Source organism: Melospiza melodia, chromosome Z (genome assembly GCF_035770615.1).
Source record: "Melospiza melodia melodia isolate bMelMel2 chromosome Z, bMelMel2.pri, whole genome shotgun sequence".
In the NCBI taxonomy this organism is placed as follows: Eukaryota; Metazoa; Chordata; class Aves; order Passeriformes; family Passerellidae; genus Melospiza; species Melospiza melodia.
Genome location: NC_086226.1, coordinates 1,201,743 through 1,225,046, shown reverse-complemented (window position 1 = coordinate 1,225,046; position 23,304 = coordinate 1,201,743). Strand labels below are relative to the sequence as shown.

At 51.8% G+C, this 23,304-nt stretch overlaps 1 protein-coding gene and 1 long non-coding RNA gene across 3 annotated transcripts in view; both read right to left on the bottom strand.

The window, feature by feature from the left end:
• SMAD7 (SMAD family member 7) overlaps positions 1–16,994 on the bottom strand; it is a 28,139-nt gene extending 11,145 nt beyond the window's left edge. The window contains exons 1-3 of one of the 2 annotated variants that reach the window (XM_063180207.1): positions 16,404–16,994; positions 15,473–15,526; positions 10,448–10,522 (exon numbers count right to left, since the gene is read on the bottom strand). In XM_063180207.1, the coding sequence (XP_063036277.1) occupies positions 10,448–10,522; positions 15,473–15,526; positions 16,404–16,914 (640 nt within the window). In that variant the 5' untranslated portion in view covers positions 16,915–16,994. The remainder of the gene's footprint in view (positions 1–10,447; positions 10,523–15,472; positions 15,527–16,403) is intronic. The other variant, XM_063180208.1, reaches the window with a different exon arrangement.
• Positions 16,995–17,652: 658 nt separating this feature from the next.
• LOC134432035 (uncharacterized) lies at positions 17,653–18,056 on the bottom strand. The gene is made up of 2 exons (XR_010031195.1): positions 17,922–18,056; positions 17,653–17,778 (listed from the first exon to the last, which is right to left on the bottom strand). It is a non-coding gene; the product is annotated as an uncharacterized LOC134432035 (long non-coding RNA).
• Positions 18,057–23,304: the final 5,248 nt, after the last annotated feature.

The following is a 23,304-nucleotide window of genomic DNA, read 5'->3' as shown; positions in this document are numbered from 1 at the left end:
CTAATGCAGCTGGGGGTTAGAGGATGACCTTAAAAAGCTTTTGCAGTGAAAAATAAAGCGGGCTTCACTGCTGCAAGGCAGGAAAGGTCATCCAGCACCCCGGGATGCCCTGGGGAGGGCAGGGATGCATCCCCCAGGAAAGCCACAGCTCTCCACCAACAACGTGTAGCCATGTGGGCTACACATTAAAAACCTTGTTAAGGCCTTAATAAAAACTGAAGTAGAGCAGTCTAGGATTTCCAAAGGGATACCCAATACCCAGATGTGTGTTAGGATTTTTTTCCCTCCCCAACTGCATTACACACATACACACAACACAGCATCATTGCTGCTCTTATTCCAACACTGAAAAAAAAAAACCCAACCCTCTCCCTGCAGCACACTGACCCAGAATTCTCCCCTAAAGACTGAAAACAGACGTAAATATATGTTTCTCCCCACACCAAAAAAATAAAAAAACCCCATGTCTCCCAGCAACTTTTCCCAGAGCAGCATCTCTCTCGCAGGGATGTAAACCCATGGAAAAAGCAGAGTAGGAACAAAAGTCCTTTTCACGTTTGTCGTGCCCCGCTCCATAACAATTATGAAAACTGTTTAGCTGGGCTGGCATTTGGAGCATTTACTGCATTCCTGCCAATAAATTCCAGTCCCGGATCCGATGGAAAAGGCTCCCTCCCTCCCCTTTCCCCTCCCTCCCTTGCCTTCATTCCTCCTGGCTTTCTTTACAACCTAATACCCTGTCGACGCGGGGCCAGGGCCTACTTAGGGGGAAAAAAAAACACCCAGCGCCAGACTGGAGACAGCAGGCAGACTGAAAAAGTTAATCATTACTTCTGTCTGCCTTCATAATCTAATCACGCCTATTCCTAAGAGCAGGCGGCGGAGCACGCCATACATGGAATATGTACATCCCCGCCCAGGGATGGACGGACAGGCGGACACACGGACAGCACCAGCCCCGGCCCGGGCAGGGGGCAATCAAGGGATGGACAGACAGGACGGATGGCGTTGGGAAGGAGTTCACAAGCCTGGCCATGCACACGCACACACACACCCCTCCCCTCGCCTCTCACTTTGCTCTGGATTAATAACGCGCAGCAATTATAGAGAATATTATATTCATTAAGTAATTAACCCTCCCGGCGCTCCGGCGGAGCTGGCACCCCCTTCCCGCAGACAGAGGCCAGCAGAGGTTTGCCCCGGGCCATGAAACGGGGCAGGTCGGCAGCACACAGGTTAAGAAAAAGCCCCAAAAACTCCTCGTGGCTCATCTCACCCCAGTTCTGGTGGCCAAGTCCTGAGAGGGGACCTGCTGTGACCAGGGTGGCATCACCAACAGCCAGCAGCATCCTCCCACGGGCACAAAATTTGGGGGATTTGGGGTGTCACAACAACCAGCAGCATCCTCCCATGGGTACAAAATTCAGGGGACTTGGGGTGTCACCAGCACCCAGCAGCATCCTCCCATGGGCACAAAATTTGGGGGATTTGGGGTGTCACAACAACCAGCAGCATCCTCCCATGGGTACAAAATTCAGGGGACTTGGGGTGTCACCAGCACCCAGCAGCATCCTCCTATGGGTACAAAATTCGGGGGATTTGGGGTGTCACAACAACCACCAGCATCCTCCTATGGGTACAAAACTCAGGAGACTTGGGGTGTCACCAACAGCCATCAGCATCCTCCCACAGGGACAAAGCCCATGGGAATTGGGCATCACTGGGATGCAGCAGCATCCTCCCATGGGGCTGAAGCCCAGAGGATTTGGGCATCACTGAAACGCAGGAGCATCCTCACACAGGGATAAAGCCCAGGGAATCTGGGGCTTGGCAAGCCCAGCAGCACACCGGCTTCTCCAGAAAATAACTGCAGTGCAACTCTCAGGTGAGCCAAGGCTTCATGCTCTTGACACCCAGGATACATTTTCCATGCTTGGCTGTGACAAAGAACAGTAAAACTACAGGCCTCCACTTATGATTTATGGGTTTGTTCCTTATCATGAGCTAAAAAGTCTCAGACTGGCTTCCAAAGAAAATGAATTCATCAGTTCAAACGCAGTGATGTAACTTCAGGCTCCCAGCTCCTTTTCCAAATAAAACTCCTGTTACTTGATTCCTGCTCAAAGAATGATTTTACAGAGTTACTGACTCCATCCGCTCTGCCTGGGAAGGTGCTGCCGGAGCCCAGCCACGAGGTCACTGACAGCCTCATCCCATGGCTTAGTTTCTTGACTATTTTGCCATTTTTTCTGCTTTTCTACTCAAAACCTCAATTTGCACACCAAATGCTCAGCTCCTCTGGTATTATTTTGCATCACCCACCATGGAGGGGGCTCCTCCTCAGCAGTGACACCTGGTAATTTTTATCACCCATAAATTCGACCCACAGCCTTCCATCACCAAAAATCACTGGATCCACAGCCAACCTCTCCACTTGCAAAAGTGACAGATGTCTGAATTTCCACCACCTTCCTAACAGCTACAAAGTCACCTTTGTTGATGAAGTTCTGGCTTCTATGAACAAAATCTCTCTAACCTGTGTAAGCATTACATAGAATCCTACACAAATATGGAACACATTCAGTACACAATGAATATATTGAATATATTGAACCTATATATCTATAGAATAGATACATAATATGTTGACTGTATCTTATATAATTATATAAATAATACATGGAATAAATGATCTCCATACATATTCAACCTACACACAGAGATTGAATAGATTTTGCTCATTATTTAACCATATACAGCCTCGCTTATTACGTACATCTCTAAGATACATATTTACAACTAAGGTTAAGGGCCTGAGCGATACTGAATTATTCCTTTAATGGCAACATTTGCCTTTCCACATGCTCAGGGAAAAGTCACAGGAGCCAGGACTTCGCCCCAAAGCTGGCTGACCAAACCCAGCATCCCAACAGGGATTCCAGGTGATGGCTGAGGGAGGGTGAGGAAGGACCACGGAGCCTGGCACTGTTCCCCACACATGGGAGCATCACCAAGAGCATCACCAGGAACCTCCTGCAACCAGCCCACGGTGCTCCAGCACTGCCAGCACAGCCCAGCCAGCAGGGCTGAAGCCAGAAGGATTTTTTTGTGTAGTGAGGTTAAAAGGGTAGAGAAGGGCTGAGCCAGCTCTTACAGGGTGTTTTGTTTTTTGTTTTTTTTTTGTTGGATTTTTTGGTTTTTTTGTTTTTTTTTTTTTTTGGGGTTTTTTTTTTTTTCCTTGCAAGTTAAAACCAAGATAATGACACTGGGTGGGGACCAATTTGAAGGGCTGAGCAGCCAAACCAAAATTAGTCTCCCGGCCAAGAGCTTCCTAGGCCTCACAGTTTGGGGAAGGAAGCTGAGAAAAAGCATGAAAATAAAATAAAAAAAATTCCTCGGGAAGCTGGACCGTCGCGCTCAAGCAAAGGTGACCCTGCTAGTCAAATATTTTTCAACATAATAAAAATAAAATCAAGTACTGGACCAGCCTCCCTTGGAAAAGCAGGGCCTATGAGATGGTGTTTTATCCCCCTTTTTTCTCTTTTTCTTTCTTTTCCCTCCCCTGGCACTTTCTTTCCTTTCACTAATAACTATGTTTTCTTGCATTTTTTTCTTGGCGCTTTCCTCATAAAAGACTGATGTAATTTCCTGTCTTGTCCCAATGTTTCCTGTTAATTAACAGGGTGAAAGTTATCATCACGCATTTAAATGGCAACCCAAAAGAAGGGAGGGAAAAAAAACAGGGGAGAAAAAAAAAATAAAAGAAAAAAGAAATGAGAGTTTGCTGTCTTCTAGCAAGCACCACATCACATTCCCAGCAGCCCAAAAATACCCTGGAAAAAGCTTCTTGGAACTGATGGCTTGAGCCCATGGGCAAAGACCCCCTGAAGGGTGGCAGCAGGTCTGTGCACAGGGGATCCAAGCCTGGATGGGGATGGAAAATCCCTACAATGCTTGCCCAGAAAAGCTCTTTTCTTGCATTAAGAAGGAAAATAAAAGAAAAAGGGAAACAAGAAGATGGAAAACAGGAAGAAGAAAGAAAAGAAGCAGAAGAAGAAAAAGAAGGGAAAAAAGTCAAGGGGGAAAAGAGAAAAAGGAGAAGAAGAAAGAGAAGGAGGAAGAAATGAAGGAGGAGGAGAAAAAGGAGAAAGAAGAAGGAGAAAAAGAATGAGAAGAAGGAGAAAAAGAATGAGAAGAAGGAGAAGAAAGAGAAGAAAAAGTAGGAGAAGAAGGAGAAAAAGAAGGAGAAAGAGAAGGAGAAGAAGAAGGAGAAGAAGAAGGAGAAGAAGAAGGAGAAGAAGAAGAAGAAGAAGAAGGAGAAGAAGAAGGAGAAGAAGAAGGAGAAGAAGGTGAAGGAAAACAGAAGAAAAAAGAGGGAAAATGGGAAAAGAAAATGGAAGAATAAAGGTCAAAAAAGAAAGAGAAATAAAGTAAAATAACTTGTAGAGAAAGAGGCAGACAGCAACACCCAAGATGTTGCATTAATTAAAAGAAGTTGAAGAATAGAGGAAGGGAAAAAAAAAAAGAAAAAAAAAAAAAAAAAAAGAAAAACCCAGGGGCTAATCCAAAGACAGCAGGCGGAAATCCTGTGAGCTGCCGAGCTCCTTGCTTGCCTGCCCTGAGCCCCGTGCAGGATCAGGCTCCTCCGTGCCCTCTGTTCCTCAACAGCAGCCGTGACGCAGCCGGTACCCCGGCGGCACCGCGGCCACGCCGGCGGCGGGCGAAAACAAAGCGATTTAGGCAAAAAGCGAGGGTGGCTAGAACAGAGACTGTGCCTCAGCGGTTAATAATATCCCAGCGCTGAAAATAAACTGGGAAGGAAGCTCCTTTGTGACAGTAGGCAGGCGGCCAGGCTGCGGCGTGGGTCATTCACGCCGGCGGGGGACGGCAGAGGGGTTGGCACCCACCCGCCACCCTGCTGGAGCACAGCGAGGGCTGGGGACAGGGATCCTACTCTCAGCTTTCCCCTGGGCACCCTAAAATGCCCTGCACCCCATTGTAAGCCAGCAGGGAGGGTTAGGGTGCTGGCCACAGTGGCTGGAAACAGGCATCCCCCATGGCCATGGCAGGGAAATGCGCGTGGCTAGTGTTACTGGTTCCTTTAGTGTAAGCGATACCCACTGGCAGACAGTGGGCATGGAAACGATGCAGCCACATCCCTGCCAGGCCGGGGCTGCTCCTCTACAAGTGTTTTTGTCCCACCGAGTTTTAAATGTCCCCAGCGATCAAGTTGCTCAGCGCGACAGCTACTGCGAGCGGAGCGCGGTTTGAACTGACACTCAACTTCCAAAATTCCCCTTCCTAGCCCCATTCTTCCCTAAAAAGCGCCATGTTGTGGGATTAAAACACAAGTGACCCCATCACTCTTCCCACCACCATCCCCACTGTGATGGACTTGCTGATTCTGGGGTCTTTTGCATTTTGTCATCAGCTCTTCCAAAGGTGCCATTGACTGGGAAAATCTACTGGCGTCTGAAAAATAGGTTTAATGAAGCTGTACAGGTATGGATTAAAATTATCTAATGGGGGCAGCACCTCTGCTATCATTTCTGTTTTAAAACACATTGTACAAGAGTATCTAGGAAAGGCTCAAGAGGCTCTAGAGCACTTAAAAGTAATTATTAAATGGATTCTATTTGCTTTGGAAGGATTTTAATCGGCGAAACGCCCGCAGCTGGGAGGAGGATCCCAGCTGTGTCCCAGGGGGGGTCCCCACAGGGTGAGAACCCCCTTAGAGAAAAAAAAAAAAAGAAAAAAGAAAAAAAAAAAAAAAGAAAAAAAAAAAAGAAGAAGAAAAAAACCCTCACGGGGCTTGGAGGAACCGGAGCGGGTGGCCAAGCCAAGAGCCCGGGGTCAGTGCCAAGCACCAGCTCCCTCCTCCCAGTCGGCCACGGTCAGATGATGTGCGAGGCGAGCCGGGAGGCTCCTAGTCTGGCAGGCAGCCTGCTCTGCTCCAGAGGCTCCAGTGCTGTCATCCTGGCATTAACCCCTGATAACCTTGTCCTTTCCAGGACGGGACTGTGGCTTTTAGGTAAGCAGGGAGCAGGGGGTCATGTCTCCCAGCGAGGCTGGGAAGGAAAGGGTGCGACGCCCCGCGACGCTCAAAGCGAATTAAAAAATACCGAAACGACGTAAGCTCAAAAATAAACCAAAAATAAGTGACTTAAAGAAAAAAAAAATTCCCAAGCAATTGTTTATCCCTGGGACAAATATACAATCCTAGTTCCACAGGAAGATGTCTCAATTTCAGATTATAATAGGATGCCAATTTGTAAATAAAGGCATTTCACAGGAGGTTATAAACTCCGTAGGGGAGGGAGGTGGAAGTAGGGGGAACGGGAAAACACAGGCAGGGCTCTGGCGGAGAAACAGCACAGGATCCTGTTTACATGGGCAAGGGGAGAGCGACGGGAAGCCGCTTTGGGGGGCAAATATCTCCGGATTTGGACAAGGTGCTTCTTCCCCATCGAGCAGATACCAGCAGGGATCAGAGGCATAGTGAAACATTCCCGGCCTGTCCGCAATTTTAGAATGAAATGTCAATCAGCCAAGAGGTCCCTTGAACCAGACAAGGTTCCACAGCACAGAGAGCCAGAGGAGGGAACGATGCCAATGCTCTTCCAGCCTGGGGAAGTCTTTTCCCTGAGTTTTTGGTGTGGAGTTGGGAGGGAGAAACTGAGTCTGTGCCTGCTGCAGAAGAGCCTTGTTGGTTTCCCAGCCTCAAGGCTTGCAGAACCTTGATCCAGCACCCGCCAAGAACCATCACTCAACAGCCACTGCCTCTTGGAGAGCCTGAGGTGCTTCCAGAGTTTGGGCAAATCAGCAGAATTAGGCCAAAATCTGGATAACCTCTCAGGTTTGGTATTTTAGGAGCAACCTCTATAAAAAAGCGGTGGATGTGGCGAAGACACAAGCCAGCTCAACTTGCTCTCCCTCTCTGAGGACAAGGTCTGGACTTCTTGAGAGCATTGCTTTGCCAGCACCAACCCCACCAGCTCACTTCTACCCTTGGATCAAGGCTTCCCCATGGGTCATACAGGAACTTGGCTCCCACTAACCTGATGCCACCAAACCTTGGGCCAGCCACCTTCAGGCACTCCAGCCATGGCTTTGCTTGTTTGAAAGAAGTCACAACCAAACACATCTGCTGAGAACAAGTCAGCTCAAAATACAGGAAAACCACCCTCTGTCTCCTATTTACGGGAATTATTTTTATCCCCAATGGGATATTTTTGCTCTTTAACCACACGGAGGACAGAAAGGATCTGGCTGGCAATACCTGAGCACAGCCGTGTCAGTGGGAGCAACCGTGAGCGAGGAGTCCTGACCTACCCACAGGCTGACCACCGACAAAAATAAAGATGATATAAGAAAATAAATAAAGCCAAGAGTACACAAGTGAGAGCCAGTGCCTTGGGGGAAGCGAGGGGTACATCAGGCAGAGAATAATGGGATGGCTGGGGAAGAGAGAGCAGAGGTGGGATGGGAAGGGGACACCAGCATGATGTGAAGGACTAACCAGGATTGCATTCCTGGGTCATGAAGAGAACAGAAAGAAGAGGGAGGGAGGGAAAGAGCGGCTCAGAGTGGTTATCACAAGGGGGAAACACTCCCTGTGCGTGCCCCAGCCACGCTGCTCCCCCGCCTCACGTCCTCCAGAGCCTCTGGTATCCATCAGCACAACTGCCTGCAGCCCCAGCGCAGACAGAGCCCAGCAGAGGCTGATCTGAGGCTCCTCCCCACCAAAGGCTCCTCACAGAGAGCTGCAAGGATGCCCACTTTGAGCCCCTCCAATGCTCCCCTTGCCACCATCCTCTCCCCATGCATTCCCCTGCCAGAGTGGCCGTGAACCCCAGGCTGGCCTCACTCCCGAGTTCTCAGTGCTGAGAGTGATCTTCCTTGCCAAATCCTGCTCTTTAAGACATCAGAGCAGGGCTGCCGATGCTGCTGCTACACCAGCACCCACCACACCCCACTAATGACCAAAGGCTGCAGTGCTGCATGATCACACCAGCACCACCACCAACCACCTGTGATGTCCTTTCCCTCACACACCCGCTCCAGTTTCCAAATCAGCAAAATAATTACTCCATGTTTTTCCCCCCCTTTTTTAAGCCATCCTTTCGCCAAGGAGCTGCAAATCCAACACTGTACAGGTCTGGAGGGGAGGAGGGATGCTGGATTCTCCACCCAGCATCACCCATCCCTATCTGCCCAAACACAGATAAGACCAAGCCAAAGCTGGCCACGTACCCTGCCAATAACTCATTAAAGCCCTCTTCAAACACACTCTTGTCCTAACTAAAATATGCAGGAGGAGGTAGGAGAAAAAAGGAGGAGAAAGTGAGCTTTGGAGGATTGCTCCAAAGCGCGTTTATTTTCCTTTCTTGACTGGGTCTCTCCAGTTGGGAATTTTCAGCACTGCACTTCTGCGCGCGGAAGGGAGATGCCAGTAAATCAGAGCAAATTCAAAACAAATGCTCTTTCATGTGGAGGCATTCGGCTTTGTTTCAGGGCTTGGGTAGCTAACCATATCCCTTCAAGAGTCAACTCTCCTATCAGCTCCTCATTAAACTAAATGGCTACAATTACATTTGGGGAGGAAAAAAGAGTGGTTAATGATCGTAAAAAGGTTCTGTTTCCAGGCTTGGGGAGGGGGGGGACCTTTGATAAGGGAGACAAGGAAAAAAAAAACCAAATCCAATGAAATAACAGCAATAGAATAAGTTAAAAATGTACTTTCAGGTGGAAACGTGCTTTCATTTGGGAAGAAGCTCAATTAAGGAGCTAGGGGGGTCCCCTTCCCGCAGCCTTTTGGGAGGCACCAGGAACGAGCCATGTTATTTCCTGCAGCCCAAGCCCCCACCTCCTGCCTTCCCTTCGGGAGCAGAGCTGCCAGACGAGATGTTATCAATAGGCTGAACCTTACAGAAAGCCCCCTTTTAAAAGCGAGTACTTCCTCTGCTTATTTCATGTGGTATCCTGTGGAACTGAACTCTCTCCTCCCCTCTGCAATGGGTGTATTTCAGGAGGAAAAAGGAAAAAAAGAAAAAAAAGAAAAAAAGATCTAACAACATCCTTATTGTGTTGTTTTGCTTCTTGTCTTTTTTCTTTCTACAGTCCCTTTTTTTTTTTTTTTTTTTTTTATTCCCTGAAGCTATAGGCTCCAATGGTAAAAAAAAATTTAAAAAACACAAATCTTTCTGCCTCTAAAAAAAAAAAAACCCAAACAGCAACAAGTTTTCCTGTTCCCTCTCCCCCTTCGTTTGATTAATTCTCATTAGGGCCTTTGAACAAACAATATGCTCCCCTCTCAAATAACAGACAGGGTATATATTACACCCAAAGAAAAACAAACAAGGCTCACTTAAAGACATCACATCCACACCAAACGCAATTCCTGGAGAGAGGCAGGGGCAGATGCACGCGCGTGCAGCCGCCGCCGACCTCATTCCGAATTCCAGTTTCAGGGTGATGAATAAATCATAAATCAAGGAGACATCCCCACAAAGGCAAGCACCTTCAAACATCAGCCAGTACCTGCAGGTACATGGTTTCAGACACTTTAATCCTGGTAGAGACACTGAGGTGGCCAGTCTGGGGTGGAAGATGACGTGCTGGAGACATCACACCTTGGAAATGGGGTTGGGAGTTGGACTGGGTGACCTTCAAAGGTCCTTTCCAACCCAAACTGCTCTGTGTCTCTACACAAACTCCAAGAGGGGTGGAGAAAGTACCTAACAAGCCTCCATCCTCTAACAGCAACTGGAGGCTGAAGGAGATGGCAAGTAGGAAAACAATGGAAATCACTGAATATATCAGGAAGGGGTACAAAAACATCATCAACTCTCTCTGCAACATCCTCTATAAAAAACAGGCCATCTTTCCTCCGCAGGCACCACGAGTCTTGTCCATCAGGTGTGGGCTGCTGGTGACCTTACCAGGAGCAAAACCTGAGCAGGGCTCTCATCCCAGAGACAAGAGATTCCCCCCACCACCAAGTCAAGGATTTGACACCAAATCCTTCTTTAAGGTAGGACTGCACCTGTGCCCACCATAATCCACACACCTGAATGAATGGTCAACCATAATTGCTTAGCCTTCCCCTGCCTCAGTCCTTTTACCTCTTCCTGCCTTAGCCCAAAATGAATGGAGCATAAGGCTGGAATCCAAAGGAAGTACAGACACATGCAGGGATGGAGAACCTTGTCTGGGATTTCAACACATCCTCTGCACAACAGGTACACGGCTGCTACTGAAATTAAACCCAACTCCCACTCTGAGCACACACTTCTCAGTGATGTGCATCCCCAAAACTCCTGCTCTGAGCACACACTTCACAGTGATGTGCATCCCCAAAACTCCCCCAGCATCACTTTGCCTTTTGTCAGGACCCCCAGCCAACGCGCCCCACAGCCAAGATCAAGGGCAGCAAGAGATGTCTTACCTGAGAGCCCCCCAGGGGCTAGACAATTAGTTCCCCCTGTTTCAGTGGAGGAAGGCACAGAGTCTGGACAATCTGCTGGAGCAGAGGAAGGAAAGGAGAAAAAAAAAAAAAAAAAGTCAGTATATAGGTGGTTCTTTGCAGGCTCCCAGCATCGCCCCAAGCAGAACACACATTCCAAAGGGCTTAGCAGGAAGCGATTACTAATTGTCCGTGCAGAGACGGTAGTTCATCAAGAAGCATCCACCCTAACTCGTTGTCTCAGTCAAGGCTGCGCTTCATCACCAGCCAGCTCTGATTATAGACTGGCAGAAATTACAGGCTGGCTGCCACCTCTCTGGACAAGTCACCAGCTAAGGAGATCAAGGTTGTCGCCGTTCTGATGCAAGCGAGCTTCCAAAAATGCTTAAACCGTGGCTTTGTGCACCCAATTTAGCCAAAACCTGTAACTCACCAAAATGGGAACCGAAAGGGAAACGTCTCATTGCTGCCCTTCTGCACCTTTGTGGTGCCCTGCTCGAGTTCTGTCACCAGCAGCAGCTGGCAGACCTTGTTGCCACCTCCTGGGCAACGGGACCCACTCCTCTGGGCACCACCAAAGGGCAGGGTAACACTGGCTGCTCCTCTAGAGGTTTCTCCCAATCTCCAGCAGGTGCTGGAGGATCAAGGTTTGGACCCCTCTACCCTCAGCCTGCTCTTCCAGGTGACAAAAATCAGAACAACACTTGGTCCTACAGAACAACTCCAGCTTTTTGGTCACTACCAGGTGGGACCATAAGCTGAAGAACAAGCCTGAGAAGACCTGCGAAGTTCATGCAAACTTCTGGTCCTGAAGGACTTTGGGTTTCTCCAAATTTGGGTTCTCTATGCCCTCATTTCGCCCACATCTGTATCCCAAAGCAAGGCCATCAAAAGGAGAGCTGAGATGATTTTCTCCCTACTGATAAAGCAATTCTGCCAGATCCCACCCCTGAAATACCAGTGAATAAGAAATTCCTGTCTGCATAACCTCATTTTATCAGAGTAAAGTAAAAGCCCTAACAGGAATATACAGTTTAACAGGATATACTTAATCAAACTGAAAACAATAGGGGAGACAGGAAATAGACTTACTTGTGAAATACTGTATATGATACGCTCTCTAAATGCCTTGTCGTGCTTTCTATGCTTTAAAGAATAGGGTTTTTACTTTTTTAACTCTTTCTACTCCAAACAGGAGATTTCCCCGCCATTCCCCTGTGACTGCTTCAACTGCTTGAGCTACAGATGCTTTCTGAACACAGGCTGGACCCCTGTGCCTGCCCTGGGCTCCCTGTGCCTGCAGCTGCAGCTCCCTGAGGAGTTCCTGGGGTAAGGGACATCACTGTAGAGATCGTACATGACCAGGTTCTCTATTACCACATCAGGCAGGACAGACTCCAAGCCAAACTCCAAACGCACAACCCTAGCAATGGGGTGATGTGCTTCCATGCTTCTTCCCCAGCTCTCTTCCTATGTCCCATCACCCAGAGGACAATTCCCCCCACCCATGAATCACCCCTGGAATTCTCTTTCCAAAACTCAGGGCTGGTGCAGCTCAACTCTAGATGAGCCAGGAGAGTCAGGTGTGGAATGAGCCAAAGGCAGAACCCGCATGGGGTGTCTGCCATGTGCGTGGCTGGATTCATTGTTGCCCTCTCATCCTGCCACCCACAGATCTGCTGGGGCTCTCCTTAGGAGTGGACACTGGGCTGGTTTTACCCTCAGCACCAGAGAGGTCGAGGATCAGACATTTGTCCAGCCTGGGGCACACCAATCTCCTCCCAGCTCTGCCTTCCCACAGCACGGAACCATTGCGGAGACACACAATTATTCCCTGTGGCCACCAGCCCAACATTGCAAGGTGTCAAATAGCTCCTGGGAGCTGCCAAACCTCCAGCTCCCCCGAAAGCTGACACCACAGCAGGGCATTCGGCCCCACAGCGACATCCCAGCGAGTTTCCAACACTCTCACACACACCAGAACCACCAAGTCCAGTCACGCCACAGCACAACGGAGCCACTCGCAGCCCCTCGTCCCACTTAAAGCTGAGTCAAAATCTGCCTGGATTATTTGAGGGTGCTACTATCCATCTCACTTTCAGCAGAGCTGCAAGCTCCAGCAGGGACATCAGGAATGCTGAGAGCCACACACCTCCATCATCCATCCCTGCCAACATCCTCCGTGGGGAAAGTTCTCTCCTTGATAAAGGTCCTCCTCATCCCTGGAGGTGTCCAAGACCAGGCTGGAGGTGGCTTGGAGCAACCTGTTCTAGTGGAAGGTGTCCCTGCCTTGGAGCGAGATGACTTTTAAGGTCACTCCAACCCCAACCATTCTGGGATTCTATGAATGAGCAAGCCAGGCTGACCCACAGCCTTCCCTCAGGTAACTCGGCCATCAAGGGCAGATCTGTCTGTTCTATGACAAGTACACAAATACCAGATCTATCCTACCAACACAGCCTGATATGACATTTCATTGCCTGCAGCAGAATCCCAGCTCCTTGTCCATCCCTGCTTTCCTACAGCATGCAATGCAGCCTGTCTCAGCCTCCATCACCTCCAGAGAAACTGATTTAATCCCCAATAGTTAGGGGTTTTAAACAAAAAGAGAAGAGAGATTTAGACAAGACTGAAGAGAGAAATGGTTAATGATGGCAGTGGTGAGGCACTGGCACAGGTTGCCCAGAGAGATGGCAGATCCTCCATCCCAGAAACATTCAAGGTCAGGCTGGATGGGATTGGAGCAACCTGGTCTAGTTGAAGATGCTCCCGCTCATTGCAGGAGGTTTGGACTAGATGGTCTTTAGGGACCCTTCCAACACAAACTTTTTGGTTCTCTGATCTGGCAACCTCTGCCAGAGCTCACACCAGTCCAGGGTTATTATCTGCCTATCTCTCCATATGAAGCACAAGACACAGCACTAAACACTTAACTTTCACCACCACCATCATGCTTGATGGAAAAGCAGGAGTTTCCTGCTGGGTGCACATTCCCAGCTCCACTGGCAGAGCCCAAACACAGGGACTGTCCCCACTCAAGGCCCCAGGTGAGAATACAGCTGACGGGCACCAGCCAGGTAAAAAATCCTCACACCTTCCCACAGTCCTCAACACGCAGCTGCCACGGGAGATGGCAGAGAGTCTGGGACAGGAAACCCTCAGTGCCCCTGCAGAGGAAATGCTGAGAAACCCTGAGCTTGCAGAACCCACCTGCCACCACAGACTTGCAGGCTCCGCCGGTGCCTGTCACAGCCCCGCCAGCCGGGGCTCAGCTGCCAAGTGCATTTTTCTTTCAAAAAGGAAAAAAAAGGAGGACTTTTTGGTGAGTAACCCAGTCGTTTCTGTGTTTCCGATGGGCAGCGTTAATCACTTCCTATTGGCCGACAGGAATAACTTTTCCTTTCGAAATGGCACATTCATGTTCTGCGGCTTTTCTGTTTACACACATTTTGCTACCTTATGTCAACACTTGCTAATGAATAAATATATCATTCGGCTAACTGAAAATGAGATCCTGGCAGAGGCAGATTGGATGTTTAAATCCTGCTAATAGATTTTATCCTAACATCTTTACAGGAAACCAAAACCAAGTTTAACCCTTGTCTCCTGCAGCTCCAATCCCCTTCGCATCCCACGCCAGGATCATCAATGAGTGCAGAGAAAAGCCATAAAGGCAAAAAAATAGGAACTTTTGGGGGAGCACTGCAGGGATGCAGCCAAAATTATGTGTAAGGCACAAAGCTTCATGACCCAGCAGACCCTCAGAGTTTATTACAGAACAACCCTTCTGCATCCCAGCACATGCTCTGGATGCCCAACCTGCTCCCTATGTCCCTCTTTCATTCATGAGCCCTTATCTCCTGTTTTTTTCACACCAAGGCAAGATAGTTCATGCTTTGCAACCCAATTGTTTGTTAAACAGCTTTGTTTATTTCCCAAAGGCAAAAAAAAAGACTCATTAGTGTTCCCAAGGAGTTTGCAGAGGGGGATAAGGACAGTCCAGCCTCTGAGGAGGCAGCTGGCAGGATGAGACCCCCACCACCGAACCAGAGCAGCCTCAAGGATGGGGTTTCTTTTAGCCCTGAGACCCCGCAGAAAGGTAATTTCTCAGACACCATTCTGTTGGCCAGAAAAACCCCGGCCAAACCCTCTTCAGGAATATCTGAGCATCCCCCCTTGCCACCCTGCAGCGGTGCCAGGACCGCGGGACGCGACCGCAGGGACCACGGTGCTGCAAGCCCACTCCCTGCAGAGCCACTCATCCCCGGGAAGCCAGGAGCTGCTCCTGCCGAGCTCCCCGCGCTTCCGACTCTCCTCCCCGGCTCTCCTCCTCCCGCCAGCCTCATTTATCTCACACCCGGCGAGCTCGCTGCCAACCAAGAGTTTATGCAGACAACCGCAAGAGAGCCGGTGCCAGCCTCAAATGGGCTTCTCCCCTGGCACCCTGACATTCAATTACAGGCAACAGGCATGCACAGTGGTGCTAAGAAATTCAAGTTTTTAAAAGGTTAAAAAAAAATAACTTTTCAGACTCTTTTCCCATTTTTTTTCCCCCCATCCTGATGAGGTAGGATTAGGCTCCTATAAAACTTAGAGAGATTTCTAACCAACCAGTCCATCTGTCAAGGTTCACTGGGATTCTCAGGCATCAGGGAGATGCTGTGCTGGATCCCAACCTAAATCCCTAAAAATTCACCCAGGGCTGCAGAAGCACTGCCATTTCCAACTGGAGTCTATGGTTTTCCTGGCTGACTCAAGCAGCGCAGGCCTGCACTGCACTGCAATCCCTTCTGAAGTTTACGGCCAGAGTTTTAAAGCCCTACTTTGTGCACAGAGTGGCTTAGATAAATTATATGTTAATTCCTACAAGGGTAGCAGGAGGCACAGAAGCACACAAGCAACCCAAAAGCAAAACGCATGACAAAGCCAGGAGACTCTTTCCCCGATAAAGGGGCTGTTATGCCATTTTTTTATCTCTTACACTTGCATTGAAAAAAGTCCACTTACCAGTTGGTTTGAGAAAATCCATTGGATATCTGGAGTAGGGTGGAGGGGGAGACTCTGGAATTAGAGAAGTACAGAGAAAATAAAGGCAGAGCCATGAGAAAGAAAAAAAAAAAAAAAAGAAAAAAGATAGGAACTTATGATAACAGTGGCATTCTTTTAGCAAAACTGTTTGTCTTAGCTCTGGGGGTTGGAGGCAGGGCAGCGAGGCGGTGATTGCCTTGATATTTAGCTGTCAGATAAACAAAAGGGGCCGTCTGGCGCCAGTCTCCCTGCTATCTGCCGCTCGGGCTGTCTGATCGGGGCCTCCTTGGCTCGGCGGAGCCGCGGCAGCGCCGGGGCCGCCCGGCCCTTAATCCCCCGGCACCGCTCGGGGACGGCGGCGAGGCAGCGCCGGGGGAGGGCAGGGGGTCCCGAGGTGGGGGCGTCGCCCCCTCCCCTAAATGCAAAAGGAAGTACATAAACCACGGCAAAGGAAAGTTTTTGTGCGTGTTCTGGGTTGTTTGTAGCGGGCCGGTTTTGGTTTGGTTTGGTTTATTTTTTCCTCCAGAAGGGAAAAAAAAAGTTTTGTAGGCCGGGAGGTGAGCGGGGCTGCATCCACGTATGCCTGTATCCCCTCCAAACATGCATCCCCTCCAACCCCTGCACAGTTCCAGCCCCTGGGTCCTCCCTTGCACTCTGCCATCCACTCCATCCCCTGCACCCCATCCCCTCCATTCCCCACACCCCCGTATCCCGTCCCTCCCCTGCACACCTCCAGCCCCCGCGCCGCTGCATCCCCTCCACCTCTCGCATGCCCTCCAGCACCCCTGAATCCCCTGCAGCCCCGTATGCCCGCCATTCCCCCGTATTCCCACATCCCCCAAGCCCTGCACACCTCTGACCTCTCCATCCCCCGCACGACCCGCATCCCCTGGCATGCCCGCCGCCGTACCTAGCTCGCAGAGCCGGCTGAGGTGGTGCGGGTTGCAGCAGACGAGCTCGGAGTGAGCCTTGCCGTAGGATTCACAGCAACATAGCCGCTTCACTTCGGAGCAGTGGCGGAGGTCGGGCCAGCGGAACACCTTGCACAGCAGCACGGGCAGCGGGTACCAGTGCTGTCCCAGCCGCGAGTCGGCCTTGGCGGGCAGCAGCAGGCAGGGGGTCCGCGCCCCGCCGCGGGACTCCACGGCGTGCAGCAGCCCCTCCAGCTGCCGCTCCTTCAGCCGCTTCAGCACGGCGTGGGTCAGCGCCTTCAGTTCCGCCTCCGCGCCCGCCGCAGCCCGCCCGCCGCGGCCCGCCTTGCCCGGGCAGCACCCGCGCCCCCCGCCCAAGTGCGCCCGGGGCTCGGCCACCGCCGCCGCCGCGCCGGGCTCGCCCGCCGCCGCCTCCTCCTCCTCCTCGCCGCCGGGCGCGCGGCTCCGCCAGAGCCGCCGGACGAGCACCGAGCGTTTGGTCCTGAACATGCGGGACGAGAGGAGGGGCCCCCGGCTACAAAACGGGCATGCCGTCCGCCGAGCATGAAGGGGCCGGCAGGCGGGATGCGGCGGCGGCGGGGGGCAGCGGCGGGGGGCAGCGGAGCCGAGGCGGGCTGTGGCATGCGCCAGTCTCCGCGCTGGGGCCGCGGGTCCCGCCGCCTCCCGCGGGGGGATGCGCCGGCCGCGCCTCCTCCCGCTGCGAGAAAATTTACAGAAAAATCGGATCGAGAAGAAAAAAATCAAAACTGAGAACAAGAAGAAGAAGAAAAAAAAAAGGGGGACAAAATAAAGGTGGGGGGAAGGGAAAGGAGAGAGAGTCGCCGCTTGCTCCGGCGTTGCCCAAAAAAGCAAAGAAAAACGAAAAAATCCCCGTCTAGAGCCCGCGGCGCCCGTGGCGGGGGCAGGCGGGCGGGGGCTGCCGGCGCCGCGCCGCCGTGCGCGGGTGCGGAGCGCGGCCCGAGCCGCGGGGGAGCCTCGGCCGCCCCGGGGCCGCGGCGCCCATCAACCCGCCACGCCGGGGAGCGGGCGCGGCGGCGGCGGGGATGCGGCGCAGGGCAGAGCCAGCAGGCAAAAAAGAAAAAAAAAAAAGAGCGAGCCAAAAAGGCGTCTATAAAAAAAGGGTAAAAAAAAAGAAATTTAAAAAAAAAAAAAAAAACCCAAAACACCAACCCTAAGGTTTGGACGTCGGTTTAAGCATCTGTCACAAAAGAGGCGAACGAGCGCATCCAGAGTGTTGTATCCCTTTTAAAAAGCCCAGGTCGTCCTCATGTGGGGGTTTCGGGGTGGGCTTTTATTTTTTTTCCCCCTCCTTCTTTCCAAAGGTTTAATCCACACGGAGTCTTGATCCGGCTGCTACGAAGAGAAAGAAAGGAAATAAAAAAAATAAAAAATAAAAAAATAAAAAAGGAGAAAAGTGGGGCTATGTCCCTTCCTTCCTGCCTTCCCCAGCAGCCGCGCCGGGCCGAGCCGGGCCCGCCGCTCCCGGCGGAGCTTACATGGGTGCGGGGGTGCCCGCCGGCCGCCGACCCTCTCCCTGCTGCCGGCGCCTCTGCCGCGGTGCCTTTTTTTTGCTCCTCACTCCTCCTTCCTGCCTTCCTTCCCCTCCTCCTCCTCCTCCTACTTCTCCTCCTCCTTTCGTGGGCTTTTCTATTTTTTTTTTTTCCCTCCCCCTTTCCCCCCCCCTCCCTCGCCCGCCCCTCCGCTCTCCGCAGTCAGCCGCCCGCCCTCCCCGCACCTCCGCCTTCCTTCCCGCGGCTGCGTGCGGGGGGAGCGGCGGCGGCGGCGGCGCGGGGCGCGGCGGGAGCGGAGCCGGCGCGGTGCCTGCGCCCTCCCCCGGCCCCCCCGCACCGGCGGCGGCGGCGGCGGCTTCGCAGTGCGCAGCGGCCCGGCCCGGCCCGGCCCCGGCCCCGTCACGTGGGCGTCTAGACACCGTGTCGCTCCGGGGGAAAAAAAAAAAAAAAAAAAAAAAAAACAACAAATATATCTATATATTATATTTATCTCCAACCGCCTTGCGCAAGAGGCGGCTCGGGTTGCGGGGAGGTTGTGGGTCCGTGTGTCCCCTCCCCAGCTCCCCCCGCTGTCCGTGTGTCGTCCCCCCATCCCCCCCACCCCATCCCGATGCCTCCCTTCGTACCTGCTCCTGGGTGGGGGTGCGGGGAGAATGGGGCGTCCCCCCCCGCACCCCGCGGGGCACAGGGCGGGGAGCTCCCGAGGCTGGGGTGTGCCGGTGGTCGCTGTAAATATCGGAATGTTAGAGCAAAGCAGCGTAAAAAAATTAAAAAATCGACACGGCTCTGGGTACGGAACGAGGGCACATCACAAAATGCAGCGACAATAATAATGATGATGATGATAATAATAGTAATAATAATAATAGTAATAATAGTAATAATTTGTGCTTTTACAGCACCTGTCACCAGAAGGACAGGAAAATACACCATGGAGGCTCGGTGCGCTCCGGTTCCAAACACGAAGCAGAAATGACGGGCATGTCGCGTTAGGGGCACTGCTGGCCGCAACAACCCCTGGCACCCTGGGCGCTCCGCAGATTCCCCCGTTCCAACCCCGGAGCGGCAGAGGCTGAGGAAAAGCGAGCCGCCAAGAGGCTGCGCTCTCGCCCAGCCTTGGTGCGCTCTGCGGCCGCGCTGGGAAGTCCGGCCAGACTTCCTAGCGCCAGGCTTGGCAGGGCAGCGGAGCTCCCCAGGGGTCCCCGTCCTGCACGCACTCCCACGGAGGAGCGGCTCCCTTTCCGCAGAATAGCTGCGGGCGGATGAGGTGCTCTAAGGTCACTCTTCGAGGCAGTTGTCGTGTCGGAAGTAGGAGCTGGGGCTCTTAAATCATGGCTGCTATGAGCAAGCCCGGCTCAAAATCCAAAGCCAAAGACAGGTCTGAAATGAATGCACCCGACTAAAAGTGACACCAGGTAGAGCACACGTCAAGCTAACATCCCGTGCAGGCAGGGCATCCCTGGGGTGTGTGTCCTGGATCCCTGAATTTGGGGCAGGCAGGAGGGCAGGGATAATTTAAATGCCCAGTTCTGCCTATATTCACACGAGCAGGTCAGGGATGCGACAAACATGCCTGGCATTTGCAGAATCTGGATCTAAATTAGTCAGAAAGTGGCTAGATTTGGGGCAGGCTTATTAAATGTTAACCAGACTATACCTAGCCTGGTACAAAAATCTGCTCAAAATCCAGATAAATAGCTGGAAAAACACTGGGAAGGGGATGAATGCTGTTTGCTGGCATCAGAAAGAATAGTTTAGGAAGCCTCGTTACAAAGCTGGAGTCTGAGGAAGGCAATTGACTCCTTGCTTCACCTCCAAATAATTAAAGGTGGGAGGGGAGTCCAGGGCACAGCCGTCCAGTCTTCAGGTGACAGCAGGGGCCAAATCAGAACAGCATCACCATTTAGTTCTGCACATGCTAAAAAAGTCCCATTGCTTTTAAAATGGTGCCTTCTGCACCCTCAAAAATGGAATTTGGGTAGTATTTTTAGTTCAATGTCTTGTCCTACAGCCTGCGGAGTGACCTCACATACACTGAGACTGATTTCCTCACTTCCTCAGAGAACCTCAATCTCTTTTCCCTCTGATGTGTATAGCAAATCAGGAGGGGGGAAAAAAATGTTCCTTCTCATTCCAATATTTGCTGGTGAAAGACATGTTGGACGTGCTCGTTAATCCACACGTTATACTTTTTAATTTTTCAAAACTTGCCAGGCTGTTACAAATGAGATTAAAATCTCCTTTTTTAATTTTCCCCCTTGTAGCTCCCTTCCCTCAGCCCTGACAGCTAGGATTACTTTATTGTCATGAGGAAAGTGACAAAAAGCACAGTGTGCCATGTGCTGGGAGGAGGTGGAGGACAGGAAGGGGGTCCAGGAGCTAATATGAATTTTTGGCCCTGCCATAGGTTCTCCAGGTGACCCTGGGCACCTGCCTTTCCCTGTGAGTGGGGACCTGGGCTTTGGCACCTCTGATTTCCCACAGGTACAGCTGGGCCATCCGCATTTGCCCGCTTTTGTGATCTCTGCAGGTGAAAATTGTCCCAGAAGTGCTAAATATTAAATAACTGATAAAGAACTGCTTTCCAATTAACCCTGCAAACTTGTTTAAGCAGACCATATGTATGTGCCCATATGGAAAATACAGAAATAAACATAATGGAGCTGATAAGTATGGGAACGAGACCTGGGCTGAGGGGACGCTTGGAAATCAGGGTGATACCCACAGCCTGCCCTGCTCTGGATGCATTGCTCAAGTGTCACCCTGGGCCAGAAACCTGTCCTGAAACGCAGGAAGGGCGCTGCTAATCCCTGAGGAGAAATAAAATATGTTCGAGTCACAGAATTCAGGAATTGTTTAGACTGGAAGGGACCTTAAAGCTCATTTCGTTCCACCTCGTCTGTCAGGGCTGGGACACCTTCCACCAGACCAGGTTGCTCCCGCCCTGTCCAGCCTGGCCTTGGACACTTCCAGGGATCCAGAGGCAGCCGCAGCTTCCCTGGGAAACCTGCGCCAGGGCCTGCCCACCCTCGCAGACAAGGATTTCTTCCTTCTGCGTAGCCTGAATCTCCCCTAATTTAGTGTAAAACCATCGCCCCTTGTCCAGCCACTCCAGTTTCTCCTGAGCCCCTTCGGAGTGTTGAAAGGGCTCATGCCATGTGTTACATTTGTACAGCGTGTTTGCCGAGCGCTTCGCATCCCTCCTGCCAAACACATTAGGTCCTGGATGCAAAAACCCCGGCGAGCCCACCCTGCCCAGCCCCGGCGCTCCGTTCTCACGGGGGCTTCTGGGGACCTCTCCTGAACCCAGCTGGCTTTGAAGAGCCAAAGCCGGGTTAATTTGCATTGCAATTCAGCCTTTGACAGACAGTTGGAGCCAAGGCACTGTTAACCTAATTGTTTTGCTAACAGCACCGGGGTGTGAGACTCACCAAAGGCACTTCCAACAAAGGGGATAAAACCAGACTTGGGGAAGAAAAAAAACCCTTTTCCTGACATCATTACCGGGTACAAACAAACAGAGCTGATCCCTCTTCATACACTTTCCAGGCGAGGGTCAATAACAAACACACTTTGCTCTTTTGGGGGTATGTCTCTCCTTTTCACAGCAGTGAAAAGCCAGTCAGGGGAGGTAGCGGAGAGCAAGCCAGGCTGAAGGCAGGGGCAGAGGCAGCGCAGGCTGGCTCCTGGCACTCTCCCATCCTTTTGTGCACATTAGGAATAGCTAAGCTTGTGGCCCTGCTTCTATTTTTATGCATTATTTTGAGAGCAGAGCTCTCAAGCAATGTTCAAAGTCTGGGTTGTGAAGCCGTTTTGGCTGCAGCCAGTCTCCTTCCACTCCAGCAGCTCATGTCAAGAGAGTAGGCTGAAGCTGTGAGCCCCAAGGTCTGCAAGGAAAAGCGTTCCTCAAGCACCCTCTCTGTGTGGTGAGTGGCACGGGGAGACAGGGATCCCGTGCCCGCTGCCGTCACACAGCCCTGCGGGCTGAAATCACCATTTCAGTGCTGGTGCTCCTGCCTGCTGGCAGCCATTCCAGGGCTGGTCTGTTGGAAAAGGATCCAGTAAATGTGGGTACAAGGGAGAAATTCACTGCACCCACCCCTGGGCTCCAACAGCACGAGGAGCTGGAGCTGCTGGAGGGAATCCAGGGGAGGCCACGGAGCTGCTGCCAGGGCTGGAGCCCCTCTGCTCTGGAGCCAGCCTGGCACAGCTGGGGCTGTTCAGCTGCACCAGAGAAGCTCCAGGGACACCTCAGAGCCCCTGCCAGGGCCTCCAGGGGCTCCAGGAGAGCTGCACAGCCCCTGGGGACAAGGCAGGCAGGGACAGCACCCAGGCAATGGCTCCCACTGCCAGAGGGCAGGCACAGATTCTGGCACATTGGGAATGAGGAATTGCTGGCTGGGAGGGTGGGCAGGCCCTGGCCCAGGGTGCCCAGAGCAGCTGTGGCTGCCCCTGGATCCCTGGCAGTGCCCCAGGCCAGGCTGGATGGGGCTTGGAGCATGCTGGTCTAATGGCAGATGTCCCTGCCCATGAAAGAAGGGGTTTGAATGAGGTGGATTTTAAGCTCCCTTCCAGCCTACACCATTCTGTGAGAAAAAAGCCTGGTGAGATGAGATATTTCGTTGCCTGTACCAAGCCGTGGGGAAAAAACCATTCCCCTCTCAAGCCCTGGAGGTCGGGCCATACAAATCAAATGTCCAACAGTGGTGTCCCTGGGGGGCTCATTCCAGCATGGGAATATTTGGATTCATCAGGGCACTCACACATGCCCGACTCTGACTCTGTGCTTAGCTGGCTGAAATTTTGTTAGCTTTAGGAGTTGACCACACAGCTGTGGTAGTGTTTAGGTTTGGTAGCTAGAAAGGGGTTAAACACAGGGCAGCCTCCCTTATGCCAACATAAAGGAAATCATATATATAACGCATATTAAAACTCTATGTTTCCCCAGTTTTATTAGGAGAATTTGCTGTTGGCCATGTAAGATGCTGGTGTAACTACACCCATCAAAGGGGGGGTGTGGGTGGTGCAGGGATCAGGACCCGGGGGAAGGAAGAGTGAAGGTGCTGCTGCCAGAGGGAAAGTGCTGCTGGCAAAAGGATCTGGTGGCCCATGACCATGACAGGGTGGGCCACGGGAGCAGTGCCTGCCCTCTCTGGTGGTCACTCTCTGACACACTCAGACCTGCCACCTCTGTGCCTCAAATAACCATGGCAGCAGAGCTGTGTCACCAGTGGGGCCAGCCAGCTCCTGCTGAATGTCACCAGTGGGATTTGTGACCAGGAGGTGAGGGGGATTGAGGTCAGACAGTCTGGGAGGGGATGATGCTGGAGTTGGGCAGGAGAGCACAGTGTCATTGGGGAGCACAGGC